At 42.1% G+C, this 15,656-nt stretch overlaps 1 protein-coding gene across 1 annotated transcript; it reads left to right on the top strand.

Moving 5' to 3' along the window:
* The first annotated feature begins 12,098 nt into the window (after positions 1-12,098).
* On the top strand, positions 12,099-15,450 carry LOC120434915. Its single transcript, XM_039603583.1, has 6 exons — positions 12,099-12,141; positions 12,462-12,710; positions 12,802-12,927; positions 13,832-14,158; positions 14,833-15,162; positions 15,446-15,450. The coding sequence occupies exons 1-6, from the start codon at positions 12,099-12,101 to the stop codon at positions 15,448-15,450; spliced, it is 1,080 nt and encodes a 359-aa protein (XP_039459517.1).
* Positions 15,451-15,656: the final 206 nt, after the last annotated feature.

Genomic DNA, 15,656 nt, shown 5'->3' with positions numbered 1-15,656 from the left:
TTAAAAACCAATAAAAGAACTTTAAAATGAATCCTAAATTCAATTGGAAGCCAGTGCAGGGAGGCCAGGACCGGAGTAATGTGCTCAAATTTCCTTTTACCAGATAAAAACTGTGCCGCAGCTACTGTACTAGTTGCAGGCGTGTCAGAGTGCCCGGTCCAACCCCTATTAGAAGGGAGTTACAATAATCCAGGCGTGAGGTTATAAAAGCGTGGATAACAGTCTCCAAGTCACGCCTTGAAAGAAAAGGTTTAACCTTCGACAGACGCCTGAGTTGATAGAATGATGATTTCACCACCCCATTCACGTGGCCATCAAAGGTAAGTGCAGAGTGGATTTTTAACCCAAGATTGGTAATCGAGCTCTTCAGGTGAGGAGTCAGAGCAGCAAGGTCAACATCAGGGATATCAGAGGAACGATTTGGGCCAAACAGAATTGCTTCCTTTTTACTTTCATCAAAATTTAAAAAGTTTTGAGCCATCCATGACTTAACATCACTAAGGCAATCAAGCAAGAGTCTAATTGGGGAGCTATCAGAATGACTGAAAGGAAAATAAAGCTGGCAATCATCAGCATATAAATGAAATGAAACTTTATGTTTACGAAAGATCGCACCCAGTGACAGGAGATACAATGAAAACAGTAATGGCCCAAGAATAGATCCCTGTGGTACACCCCATGACAGAGGGGCCACAGAGGACGATGACGAGCCCAACTTAACACAGAAGCTCCTGTTTGACAGATATGATTTTATCCACAGGAGAGCCAAGCCAGAAATGCCCACACAATGCTGTAATCGAGAGATCAGCAGGTCGTGATCCACTGTGTCAAATGCAGCAGTCATATCTAGTAGTGTAAGCACTATGTGTTTACCACAGTCTGTCGCTACCAGGATATCGTTCATAACCTTTATGAGAGCTGTCTCTGTGCTATGAAACGGCCTAAAGCCGGACTGAAAAACTTCAAACATTTGAGAATTGTTTAGATAATCCATCAGCTGAGTGTGAACAACCTTTTCCAAGATCTTACTCAGAAAAGGAAGTTTAGAAATGGGTCTAAAATTTGACATTACTGAAATATCTGAGCCTGGCTTCTTAAGTAAGGGATGAATAACTGCATGCTTAAACTCACTTGGTACTTGACCTGACAAGAGGCTGGTATTGATTATGTTCAGAATATGTGGTCCAACAGTAGGAAACACCTCTTTCAGAAAACGGGGATGAACGACATCATTCGGAGAACCACATGGTTTAGCAGTTAACACAAGCTTCTCTAATTCAGGTAGAACAATTGGTTAGAAAGCAATAAGCAAATTTAAACAGGGAACATGCACAGGCGGGCCAACAGAAGATAAAGTGGAGGGTCTCAAACTGGCAACCTTATCCACAAAGAAAGTAAGAAACCTATTACACATAACATCAGAAGATTGCAAAAGAAATTTATCATTCAAGTTTTTCAAAGTAAAATGATTCAGCTGATGTTTGCCTCGGGTCTCCTGGCACCGCTTCACAAATATTGCTGTGAAACTTCATTTATTACATTTTTCTGTGAATATTTAATGAAAGTGAAGAGAGAGGTGAATAGCATGTGTTACAATCAAAGCAGTTTACTAACAGTCACCAGTTCACTTTCCATGGGATCCAGAAGCTGCTGTAAATGTTTCTGACTACAATAAAGTTGTGTCATCAGCAAAGAAGATACACCTCAGAGACATGAGACTGAACATAATAAAATATAAAATAAATAAACAAAGATGGTCCAAGTCCAACCGTCTTTGTGCAGAAACACGACTGGGACTCCTTTATATTCTCATCCAGTTGTTTCTGCTTTAACAGCAACGATAAAAGGAGGAAGATCATCAGGGCGCTGCAGCAGCTTCACTCCGAACACTCTAAAATGACCTGTAATGATACCAGCAGGAAACAGTCACAAAGAAACCCAACAGAGTGGAACTGATCTCAGCAGCTGGATGCTCACGTCTATTTTAGCTCTTCTGGAAACAGCTCAGTCAAACCTGAAATGACAAACTGGGACTTCTGCTTTTCATGCACAAACTGCTTCCATCCTGTCCATGACCTGCCTGTGAGGCCATGAACCTGCTGCTGTGATCTCACACACACCTTCATACATCAAGCTATTTTTTGCACAACCCACTGCCATTGTTGCATTTTTCTATTGCACTGTTGTGTCTGTATCATTTTATTCTGTCTTTGTTTTGATTTTTGCAATTTTGCACTTTATGTCGTCCTGTGTTGATTGTCTGTTATATGTCATATGTAGCAACATGGTCTTGGAGGAACATTGTCTCATTTCATTGTGTACTGTACCTGGACATGGTTGTGTAACACAGTAATGGGAAAAGACAATATTAATTATTATTAATTAAAGACAATATTAATGGGCCAATAGGTTCGACTATAGAAGCACAGGGATGTGTTTTAATGAGACACAGAGACAGGAATGTAACTCAAAAGAACCAGCCGGCTTTAGTGAAATAAACCATGAGTTTGACAACCACAGGTTAAAGGCGCTTTACAATTGTAGAAAAGAAAACCTACAACAAATGAAAGCAAAGTAAACACATAAACTACTAAAATAGTAACTTTTGATCTCAATGTTGGGACACCCTAGTAACCTGGCTCCTTAACTGTTATAGAAAATAGATTACTCAAATTCAATGTTCAAATAAAGTATCCCAACTAAAACATGTCCAAGGGGTAAAGTCCAAAAATTCCCAGGGTGTGAAAGAAAATAGTTGTGAGAGAATGTCAGTCAGTGGTGTTATGTATAACCAGCTGTGTGTGAAAGTGTGAGTGATACAGTCCTACCACACCACTGTTAGGGTCCCTGGGTCGTTGACCCAGTGTTTTGTGTTTTTGGTTCTTTGATTTTGTTATTTCATTATATTCTAGCTTTGCTTTATGGGTTTTAGGATTATTCTTAGTTTAGGTTCTCTGGGTGGGGTTTTGTTAGAGTTTTAGTGTTCTGGTTTTCTGTCTGTGATCCTTAGTTGCTGTCTCCCCTGTCTGCTGTATCCCCACGTCCAGTCAGTGTCTGTGTCTGCCCTGGTCCCACGTCTCTGTTCCCTCTGTTGTAGTGCCTGCATGTGAGTCTGTGTCTTTTGTTCAGTCTGTGTTATGTGTTTCCTGTTTTACTTTGAAGGTCTCTGTCTTATCTCAGTGTGTTCAGTTTATGCTTCCTTGTCTCGTCAGTTCTGATTTCCCCCAGCTGTGCTCTCCTTCTGTGTCTCATTCCCCTCGTTACTTCCCGGTGTATTTAAACCCTGTGTTTCTCTGAGTCAGTGTCGTGTCATCCCTCATGCTGTGTGGATCTCCCTGTGTCTCACTAACTATAATTCACAACTTAGACTTTTGATGACATCATATTTGACATAAATGACAAAAATAAAACATCTCTGTTATACAAACTATGCATTAATGCAATGTATTGTTAAAACGCTTTTTTTAATTGTAAAACAAACACTTTCCCAATAATATATGAAAACATTAAAACTTACAATCCAACTAAGTAAAGTTATTGCAAATGCGACAACTATAAATCAAAACAATTTAGATAAATTCAGTTACTCAACAATAAAGTGCAAAACAAACTAAAACTAACTGAGACATACAGTATGTGCTCACTGATCTCAGCACATCGTGGCCGAAGACAATGGTATGGTGTCTCTCAGTCGAAATATGTATGGGGTTAGAACAGGGGTGGGCAATCTCAGGCCTCGAGGGCCGGTGTCCCTGCAGGTTTTAGATCTCACCTTGGGTCAACACACCTGAATCACATGATTAGTTCATTACCAGGCCTCTGGAGAACTTCAGGACATGTTGAGGAGCTAATTTAGCCATTTAAATCAGCTGTGTTGGTTCGAAGACACATCTAAAACCTGCAGGGACACCGGCCCTCGTGGACTGAGATTGCCCACCCCTGGGTTAGAATGATGCCACCTTAAAATGAAACTGAAAAAAAATATTGAAACCGAAAAACAATATTGTAACTGAAATAAGTGTACTCTTGTATTGAAAGTGAAAAAAATTGATAGTGAAAAACAATTAATTGAAACTACATTTTTTGTTTCACTTACAATTTTTTTCAGTTTCAATCTGCTGGCACTGTCTGGGGGCGCACTTGAGGGGCGGAGATTCTGACCTGCATGTATTTGCATACATTATAGAGGCCACTAGTGCTGACCAAGCTGCCATATTTCTCTCTTCACCTCCTTCAATGGCTGCTTCAATTTCAGGTAGACCCTCTAAACCGCACGTAAGCAACCATTTTTCCTTTCCTTGCTGTCCCACTGGACTGGACATGAGTTTAGTTTTTTTAGCTACATCTGGTGAAGTTGTGGTAAAATGTTAATGTAACCCAGTGTTAATTTGGTTATCTGATATTGTGTGATATTCAGTATATATGTATATATCTATATTGGGTGTTCGGTTATAAAATGTTCTTCAATGATTTTGAGGGTTTTTGTATTGCTATTGATTTGCGGCTGCTTTACGATGGTCGACTGGGGTAGTACATCCTGGCGGGAGGGGCTACAAGCTCACATGGCTTGTAGCTGTGCCAGAGAGCAAGCTTGGGTGAGCTAGTGGGGAATATCTCCTTCTGCAGTAGCCTTAAAAAGACTATTGTTCGTTCTCCTGCCAGAAGCCTCGCTGCTGTGCTGTCTCGCTGGTGCCATTAAAGGATCGGCGGCTGCCATCCATTCCTCCCGACCTCGAGTATTGGACCGACGTACTTACACACATGTCCGCACTCAGTGCCATACGCATTCACAAAGACTATACAAGATATTTTGGTTATTGTCAAATAGACACTCTCTGATTACAGACTGAGGAGGTTGTAGTGTTACAACCACAGGACTGAGAAAAGAAAAAAGACTCTACATAATATGTTCATAAGTGACCATAAGTGGTCATTGAGAAAATATATTTTTTCTCTTCTTGTCTTTGTTTACATTGCATTCCAGGGAAATTTTAAGTTGTAAACATCTGCACTTAGAGTTGGTTAAGTTTCCTTTGGTGTATCAGTGTCAAGCTGATGTCTAAGAGGGTATGTTGAGAAGTGTTAAGGACGTATGTCCATCAATCCTTTAAAGTGTTGGACACCGATGGTAAACTGCCATCAGACCCTAAATAAATTGTCCTCTGCTTGTTATCTTCACTCATTCTTTGGTGAGTAGACGTATTGGTTACATTATCACTCAGCACCTTGAAATTAGCCCCATACAAATAATCATGGAACTTCTAGCTTACTGCCCACTTGAGGGTAAGAAATTCTAATTTATCTACAGGGTAATTCTTTTCACTTTTGGAGAGGCCACGACTAGCATAAGCTACTACTCGAGTCTGTATTTCAGTCTCCAGATGTGCAAAGCTGGTAGAGACATACCCTAAAAGACTGGCAGCTGTAATTGCAGCAAAAGGTGGTTCTACAAAGTATTGACTCAGGGGGCTGAATAATTACGCACACCCCACTTTTCAGTTATTTATTTGTAAAACATGTTTGGAATCATGTATGATTTTCGTTCCACTTCTCACATGTACACCACTTTGTGTTGGTCTTTCACGTGGAATTCCAATAAAATTAATTCATGTTTGTGGCTGTAATGTGACAAAATGTGGAAAAGTTCAAGGGGGCCAAATACTTTTGCAAGCCACTGTAGATGAAATTCAACAGTCAGAAAATCTGTGTCAGGCGCCCTCCTCGTCAGCACCTGAAGCAGGCTTCTGCAGGGTACTGGATCCCTTCATGCCTTGAACTCCCACAGCCCTCATTTCATAGTGTTTATTGTATCCCAGCACCTGCCACAGTCATTAGCTTCACTAAGTAGACTTCATAACAGTAGTCATTCAGCTTTCTTCTCAGCCCAGTGCCCACCATAGACATTCTAGTTCCTAGTATGCTTTTCTGCCCTCACCATCTACATCTTCTGTCTGAGTTGAATCTGTTTTGGGTCCAATCTGCTCATAAGGCTCACGCCATGACAGTTAGGCTTAAGTTCAGTTTCATTCTAGTTTTGTTTAATATAATTATTAGAATTAATATAATAATATAAAGTTCAGTATAATTTCTGATTTGATTGATTGATTGAAGCATTTATCTGTCACTTGCATTTGCCTGCAGTGAAATTGGATCTTTTCCAACCGTACATTCAATACACAAACATCACAATGGTGAAACAGATCAGAACAGGTAGCATAAAGAAAACAATGAAATGATTAACACAGAAGGAAGTGGAAAAAGAAACTCTGCTCATCCTGATCCCTAATAGGGGATTCGAATGAGAACAGAGAACAAAAACTCCTCAGCACGAAAAGCAAGACAAGCAAAAGGGAAATATGCCAACATACACAGCAGCATCAAGGACTGCAAACTCTGTGCATCCTAAAGTGATGCTGAACCTTGTTGTACATCGGATAGGAGGCAAGCATGGGAGGCGTTGGATTTGGGGAGGGGGGTGTGAGTGCGTGTCTATGTCAGTGTACATCTGTGCGTGTCTGTGTGTGTCCCATGTTCAGCTGAGAGGAAGTGTCACCAGGCTCGGTTAAGTGAAGGTCAACATTCTCCAGTGGCCTTGAAGGAGGGATAAAGACTTCCAAACAGTCCTGTTATCAGTGGAGAATTTTGCTGTTCCAGTCAGCTTCGACCTTGGCAGCTGGCATCAGTGGGATAGTCGTGTGAGTGAAGATGGTTGTTGTTTGGTTTTAGTGCGAACAACTGCATCCAATTTTTACAGTTGGTCAAATGTCCGTCACTGGTCACAAGTTCTCTCAATTTCATTGCAGAGCCATGAGCTTCTCCAAAATCTTGTCCATATGCATTCAATAAACAGTTTGAGTACTCACAGCCCTGCCCATCCTCTATCATGTAGAGGATGGGCAGGCAAGCAAAAGCTTCTTGTTCTTTGATAAGCCAGGGCCAAGTCAGCTCCGATCAGCCAGAACTCTGCTATCGTGGTTCTGAATAGGTAGATGTCGTTCAGTGTCCTCCATTGAGAGTCTCGCCAGATAAACGATGTGACCAACCATCAAGTATCTGGCAGCAAATATCTCGGCTTCTCATCTAGAAGAGGGTGTTAATTTCGTTACCGGACCAGTTGATCAAATCCATTATTCTTTAGGTTTTACAGAACAAGACTGACAGACTCTTTGAGGGTTAGAGTTAGACAAGACCAGACAAGGACATGAAGTTAAGCAGGAAAGATAAGGAAGGGAGAGGGTGAGAGATGCGTCCGAGCTGAAGAGTCTATTTACTATTACTAGAGTCCATAAGTCGTTTCTCGTCTTCTGTTTCACGTGTTTCTTGTCTGAATGTTTCATGTTGTTAAGCTTGTGTGTCATGTCTACATATGTGTTTCCTGTTTTATTTTGAAGAGTTGGGTGTCTCCATGTTCAGTGGGTTTCATTTTAGTTCCCCTGTGGTGTCATTAGCAATGTTCCCTCTAAGCTGCGCGCGTGCGCAATTGTGCACTGCTGGCACGGTCTCTGTGCAGAAAAAATCTGCGTTGCGCACACAAAAAAAATTCTAACCTGAATTGAAATTAAAGTAAATATGTTAACAATTCTGTTTTGCAGTGTTAGTCAGTGACTGGCTGCTCCTGTATGGGATTAGAACGATGCCACCTTATCCCATAGTCCAGCCAATGATGCGATTCACATTCGTATATACGCAGCTAATCAACGTCGTTGACAGGCTATGACAGCGTCCTTATGTGCCGACACCGGTGTTTTAGCGAGCAAAGCAGCGTGGCTGATGTGCAGTGAAGCCACGTTAATGACAACGTGTCCAACCATTGGAGATGTGAGCAGGACAGACGGAACAATTGACGGAAAAGTGTGGACCAGTTTTTAAATTGTGTTGATAGGCCACGTAAAACCAGAGTTATGATAAAAATATTTGCAATGTTTGGTTTTCTTCCTGAATACTGTCGTTGTTTATATTTATTGCGGGAAGAAACGGTAAAAACGGCGATTTATAAGAAAAAAGGCTCGAAAGCCTGTGAGCAAAGACAAAACCAAAAAAACCCCACCCTTTCCTATTGGTGGAAAAATGTACCATGTCGACCAATCAAAACATGGCATTTAGTTGTTTAGGAAGGGGGAAGTTTTAGGAGTGACGGCGGTGTTTTGAGACGTGAGAGATCTGCAACGTTTAGCGCAAATCTTGTGTAGTTAGTGTGTAGTTAGTGTGTAGTTAGTGTGTAGTGTAGTCAATAGTTTTGTTGTGTGTCAGAACAATGAGGCGACTGCTGAATGTTACAGGTGTTACAGCAGTGATACATCTGCTGTTGTCAGGCCTGCAGGTATCAGGCTGTTGTTCTCCTTTATCTCATAGTGGACAGAAATTAGTTTTTGGAGTGGCACAAATAATTTGTGTGGCATCAGATTTGATGCAGAACAGCTGATTGTTCTGTAAATAGTTTGAAATGTTTGTTTAAAAAACACTTTGGGTGCATTTTAGGTAAACAGCTGCAAAAAACTTTGTTGTTTGCAAAACTGAGTTACTTTTTTGAAGAAGTAACTATATAATTAATTGCCCAACATTGGTCTTTATATACTATATTTTGCAGACAGAGAGTTACAGGACTCTCTCTCAGACCACAGACTCATAATACAAGTCAGAGCTTTATTTAAAAAAAAGAAAGTTGTGTTTTAAAAATTGGAGTTCAAGTTATTTTTACTTCCAATAGTGTTAACATGCTACACAGGTCATGAACAAGATTTTTTTTACATTTTCATTGTAAGTGGGCTAAAGCAGTTAATTAAAAGTAATCTAACATAAATGTAAATGCTGTAATTTGATTATTTTAATAAACCATGTAACTTGGATGGATTCGATGCTGGCGTGACCACAGTGCACACGTCTGCTGTTGCTCACAGTGGTCCAAGGGACGCTCAGGGAGTTTGTGTGTTCAGACACATGAAAAATTAGAGGGAACATTGGTCATTAGGTGTATTCCAGTCAGCTGTTTCCTCATGTGTTTCTACTTCCCCTGATCACCTCCTTGTGTGCATTTAGTCTCTGTGTTTTTGTTCATTCCTTGTCAGGTTGTCTGTTTTGTCTTCATGCCTAGTCACATCACATCATAGAGCTTTTCACTGTTCAGGTTCATGTTTGGATTATTTCATAGTTACATTGTTGCATGTTCCTGTTCAGTTTCACAGGTGTAAAACTGCCTGTTTCAGTTTAAGCATTGTTTTAAATAAATTGCATGCTCAAAAAAAATGTTTTCTCCCATTTCTTCTTGTTGCATGTTGAAGCTCTACTTGGAACCTTGTTAAGATCCAACCATGCAAAACATGATTTTTTGACATTTTTCAAGCAGTCTTAAACTTTTGATCAGGACTCTCAGATAATTTTAGCTTTCAGAGCCTCTGAACAGCTTATTACTGCACATTTTCCCTCTTTTCTCTGTCTCTTTCTCTTTATCACTCTATCTGTCTCTTTCTTCTTGATAATCTGCCTCTCCCAACTTGTCAGCTCAATCATATTATTAACATTAACATATTATTTATTCACATACAGGATAAATAAACTGACAAAGCATTCAGATCATAATTCTCCTTCTAAAGCTGCTGAACAGGACAGAAAAAACAACAATAATAATAAATCTCAAACTAAAAATCAATTATTTTTAACCCTTGCTTGAAAATGAAAGTGAAAGTAAACTGGTGTTTGTGCAGCAGTCTCTGGGAGTGTCTGCAGTGCTGCTGCATGTGTCTGACTGAGGATCAGATTTAACAGGACTTTGCAGGATGAAGATGCCACTGATGCTGATGCTCGTCTTACTCGGTAAGAAAGCTGCTCTGATACTCTGTATGCATGTACACACACACACACACACACACACACCCACAGGTTATTATATATGCAGTGCACTGATGTCTGCTCTCTGTGTCCTGCTGAATGAAGCCCTCCCTGCTCGGGTCGATGCAGGGCGGATCCCACCACATGGCTCAAATAACTGAAAACTATGAAGCTCAGTGAGGTTTTAGCTCATCATGAATAAAGCACTGACACACCCTGTTTCATGTCACAGTGGCATCTTTTACATATTTGTCAGCTTCGTTCAGATCATTCTGATTAATTTTGCATTAATTATTGTAAATATACAAATGAAACCTTACTGATTGTTTTTCATCAGAACCCAACACAAAGCTAAATTCTGCTTCATCATCTCCACACTGCACTTTGCTCTAAAGGAAATTCGCTGTGTGTGTGTGTGTGTGTGTGTGTGTGTGTGTGATTATCTAGTATGACATAATCACAGACACGCATACAATGTAACTGTTTTGGTTGTGCTGCATGAAAGACGAGTGTGTATTGGGGAGGTTGAGTCATTCAGGTGAACTCTCCCCTTACATTAACTGTTACTGTACCACCTTAATAAACCACGTGCTTAAGACTCTGCGTGAAAGTTAAAATATCTATGTTCAGTGCAGTTAGATATATAGTGTATATAGTTATATAGTAGGGGTTCAACAATACTCGTATCGATATTGAACCGTTCGATACAGTGCTTTCGGTTCGGTACGCATATGTATCGAACAATACAAAATTTTTAATTTATTTTATCAACTTTTCTTCTAACGATGCTGTCTGTGTTGAGAGCTCAGTGGATCTGCGTTCGACTACTCCGCCTAGGCTGCACTGTCGAGTGCAGATCCACTGAGCTCAACGCAAGCTAGCAAGACAGAAGCTAAGCTCGTTGCACCATGGCAACTGCCTCAACGCTACCTGAAATTGAGCCTCCCCCACCCTCATTCAGATCTGGCGTTTGGAACTATCTTGGTTTTCATGTGAAGCATGACCCTGAAGCGCTTCATGGACAAAAGTAAAACAGTATGCCGGATGTGCCACGCAATGCTCAATTGGTGGGAACTAGTGTGTTAGCGCAGTTAGCTTCTTAACGTGTTGACGCCGTTGTTCCAGATTAACTGGGGTTTAGATTAACTGGCGTTGGTCGAACAGATGTGTGGTAGTCTTGCGTTTCAGGAGCTTCTACCGACAAACCAGTAAAAAAAACCCACCAAATGGGTCATCTGTAACACTTCTGAGGTTATCTCAAACACACTCCCTCAGTCTTGATGCTGTTGAACAACAAAATGTTTAAAAATGTCGCAAGTTTACCTGGTGATATCCTCATGCATGACGCAATCACGAAAACAGCAAACAATTAACACCACGCCGATGTTGTTCACAGGACAGCAAGAGTAAACGATCGGGAGACTCTAGTCGTCGTTATCGTCCCCCTCGCACGTTTTATTTCTCCGGTTTCAGCATTTTTGCTTCACAACTAAAGCGTGCAGTTTACTTTGTGTGCACTAACATGGACTCGAATCAACCAGCGCCGCCTCTGGCCAAGTGCCACAGCCTACAGCCAGATCAACTTGTGACACACATCTGCAGCACGTTTGAATTCGTTTCATGCATAACACATTTGTACCTTTCAATTGTGTCTGCCAGGCTGCCGGTGGGGGCGGCGGCGGTGTCGGCCAGGACTGGATCTGAGCCGCCAGACTCGCGATCCTTTGCGCGCGACGCTCAACCCGGTCCTCCAGCTCTTCCTGCCAGCGCCTCAACACTGCCGTCTGCTCCTGCTGTGCGGCCACCATCTCGGCCACCATTTTAGTCAGCTCCTTCCCCGGCTGGCCCAGTTGCGGGTCTGCCGTGTCCCCATCCTGGGTTTCGGCACCACTGTAACAAACCCACAGCGGACCCGCGTGCATGTTCATGCTTTGCAGCATTCTTTATTTATAGGCAAACACACACAGAGCTGCAGCTCTCTCCTGCTGCCAGCTCAACATCACCAACACCGACACCACAGGACCCAGTATAGTATTTAATTCGGCGGGGCGTGATTGCGGATGCCGTGCAGGTGCGTCCGCCTCCTCTGCACGGCACCGCAGGCCACGTCCCGCCACAATGACAAATTAAAAAGGCATGAACATTTTTTGTATCGAAAAAATATCAAATCGTGACACCAAAGTATCGAACCGAACCGTGAATTTTGTGTATCGTTGCAGCCCTATTATATAGGTACACATGTCACACACAAATCCACCACAAAATGTTCCAGCATGGACAGCATCAGAGATGTGTCCATCAGAGGGACGGCTCAGAGTCAGACAGGCTGACATGTTTACACATGTGCAGAAGACGTCTGCTTCTACTGAGTCACTCACTTTCCTGGTTGTTGACTCAGTCGGCTCCTCTTTACCTGTTTAGTTCATCTGTGAACCATCAGGAAACACTTTGGAACTTTACCTGATGTCCCGAGTCTCTCAGCTGTTACAAAATCACAGCACTCACCTGCTTTATATTTTTATCCTCAGGTTCCCAGCATGCCTCAGGGGTGGAGGTGGAGGTGGAGGTGTATGAGGGGGTGGAGTCTGTCCTGCTGCCCTGTCAGGTACAAGCTGATGTTACCATTGACTCCACAGCAGCAGTGTGGGACCGTGAGGAGCTCAAGGACCCAACAGTCCACGTGCGTCTGCCGAGTGGTGACGATTTTAAAGATCAGAACATTCGTTACTTCAGTCGAACATCACTGAGAGCCGACGCTCTGCTGACTGGAGACCTCAGCCTCACACTGAGGAAGCCCACAGTCTCTGACAGTGCAAACTACACCTGCACATACCGCAAGTATGGACAAGATCGGAACAAGAGCTATGTAGACCTGAAGGTCACAGGTCAGTGCTGTCAGGTCAGATGCATGCTAATGGGGATTTATAACAAATCTGTTGGTTGATGTTCAGGTTGTTTATTTTGTGTCGATTACAGAACTTCCTCCTCGTTCTGCAGTCTGGTTCAAAGTCCTCTCAGGTGTCCTGGTTCCTGTGGTTCTTCTGGCTGTTACGTTTGGTGCATGTCTGTCTTGTAGATACAAAAAGTTAAAGAACAAAGAAGGTGAGTGTTTTATTGGACCATCTGATGAAATATCAGAACCTTGAAGGTAATCAGCAAAGTTTGATTTGGTGATTTGACAACACCATAGCTGACGTCTCTGTCCTGAATGAGTTGTTGGTGATCTTTACATCACTGATGGTTACCAAGAACTGTTAGATCATAGTTATCCTGTACAGGAAGTCTGGACTGACTCTTTGTTTGAAGGGCCAAAGTTTCCGGTATTATCATTATAGGCTAACAGACACTAACTAAAGCTGGTAGTGAGGAGACGCGCTGAGCTCTAAGTGCCTGCAGGAGTGTCCATCCTGTTATCCACTGATGATGCAACTGACTGATAACAGTTAGGTGCAATCAATAACCACACCTGTTAATTTCAGCTCTCCTCTAATGTTCCTTCTCTTGGTAAAATGGATTAGTCTTATAATAGTGGTTAAAGAAAAAAAGGCCCCATTGATAGAAAAAGCTGTGACAACCATTAAAGAAGCAAATCTCCAGGCTAGAAGCTCCAGAAAACACAGAGTAACATCATGACAGCAGGTCCATGTGTTACCCTGTCTATGGTTTACTGTAAGTGCAGTCAGATGTGTGATGAAATGAGTGTTACAGAAACACTCAGACTGTGTCCACCTCTCCCTCGAGCTTTTAGACTCTTCACAGCTTTGACTCGAGTGAAACCATGAGACACTGAAAGCTTTGACTCTGGTTGTTTCTGACAGACACATTCAGTTCAGCTCTGCTGCTGATTGGACACCAAACACAGCACAGTCTCTTCATGGAGCAAAGAAACACGTTTCAGACTGGAACCAGTCCAACGTGTTTTACTGTAAATATTTCACTTCATCCTGTCAAAGGAAGTTTGCTGCTGATGCTGTGCAGCTCATGTTGTGCTTGGTTGTTCTTTCAGTTCGTGAGGTGGAGGTGGGTTCAGGTGTGGAGTTTGCCAAGCTGCCCTGCAAAGCCACAGTTCACCTGTCTAAGGTAAATAAAGTCGTGTGGAAGGACAGAGATGGCAGGATAGTCCACGTGTATCAGAAAGACTCTGAGCAGCCTGAAAAACAGCACAGACGTTACAGGAACCGAACAGAAATGAATGAAGACCCGCTGAAGACTGGAGACCTCAGTCTGACACTGAAATACCCCACACACACAGACAGAGACACCTACACCTGCACCGTCTACGGCAGGGAGGGAAAAGTCCTGATGGAGAAAAAAGTGGAGCTGAAAGTCGAAGGTCAGTGCAGCAGATGATCCTTATTCACAGTTTGTGTTTGATAAGTCAGTGGTTTGTAATGATTGAAGTAATTTGTGGGAGAGAAACTGGTAAATGTCAGCAGTTAATGTATCAGCCAGGCTCAAAGATAAGTTTGTGGGAAACTGTAAATTTTATTTATTTTTTGTAGTGGTTCAGATATTGTGAAGACGTTCATGAGATAAGATGAGTGTAAGAGAATTAGACATAAGACTTCAGAGCTTTGACTCTATCAGCCTGGCTACAGTGTTGCAAAAAAAAAAAACCCTGAGCTCATTCACAATGTTTTAAAATGAGATGAGTGATGAGAAACTTGACAACAGCAGCAGGTGTCTGCAGAGAGGTGTGTGAGCCTGAAACACCCTGGTCTCAGTGTTGCATACAGATTTCCCTAAATGCTTCTTCCAAAGCTGGATAGATGCTGTCTCTCCTCATCAGAGCAGTTTTCCCAGAATCTAAGAGACCCACATCATGTCTACACACGACAGCCAGTGGTTTAAGGATAACGCTGGGCTATGAACAGGCTGTAAACATTTTATGTTGATTCAGCTTTTATGAAAAAACATAAAAACTGGTGGATTAAATAAAAACATAAAGTCCACGACTGGTGTGTCATCAATAACAAGTAAAATATTATATGTTTCTTGTCCTCTCAGAGTGTCAGCTGGTGGCGAAGGAGGAGGGGGCAGAGTCTGTCTCTCTTCCCTTTCAAACCACAGAAAACCTGCCTGACGACAGTGAAGTGGTGTGGAAATGTTATGAACCAGAATACAGGAAGGTCTACGTGTATGAGAACGGCTCTGATTGGCCTGACAAACAGGATGAACATTACAAAGGTCGCACTGAGATGAAGAAAGACTCTCTGAAATCTGGAGACCTCAGTCTGACCCTGAGACACCCCACAGTGGGAGATGCTGGGAGATACGGATGTGAGGTCAACAGCAAGGAGGCCTGGAGATACAAGAGGGTGTGGCTCACAGTTAAAGGTTAGTTAGTTAATTCATGTTTGTTTGTTTGTGTGTGTGTGAGGTCTGACTCTTCTGTTTCCTCTGCAGGGAAAAATCAGGCCGAGAAATAAACAGAGGCCATCAGGATCAGCTCCACTGATCCGTCTGCTCTGATCACTGATCAATCAGTTTGATGTGTTTATTTGATTATTGATCAGTGAAGGACATCAGTGAACTTCCACTTCAGTGCTGAAGTGGAAGATGCTGTCAGCTGCTAGTGAGGCCTGTTTAAGCCTGTTGTGTCCTATGTGTCTGTTCTCAGTATGATCACACAGCTAATGTATAAACTCCTACAAACCTGTGTTCTTGGAAAGTGCACTGTTGGCTGTTTCTGTAACTCTGACTGTAGAATTACAGGGATTATTTCACATAACCATCATCTTTATTATTGCATTAATTATCATTTCATCCAAGCATTTATTGAAGTTGCTGGCATTATGTTATAATTTATATTATAGGGGTTATCATAATCA

The sequence above is a fragment of the Oreochromis aureus genome, linkage group 3 (genome assembly GCF_013358895.1).
Source record: "Oreochromis aureus strain Israel breed Guangdong linkage group 3, ZZ_aureus, whole genome shotgun sequence".
Taxonomy (NCBI): Eukaryota; Metazoa; Chordata; class Actinopteri; order Cichliformes; family Cichlidae; genus Oreochromis; species Oreochromis aureus.
The sequence above is the reverse complement of the archived record's forward strand: the minus strand, read 5'-3'. Positions and strand labels throughout refer to the sequence as shown.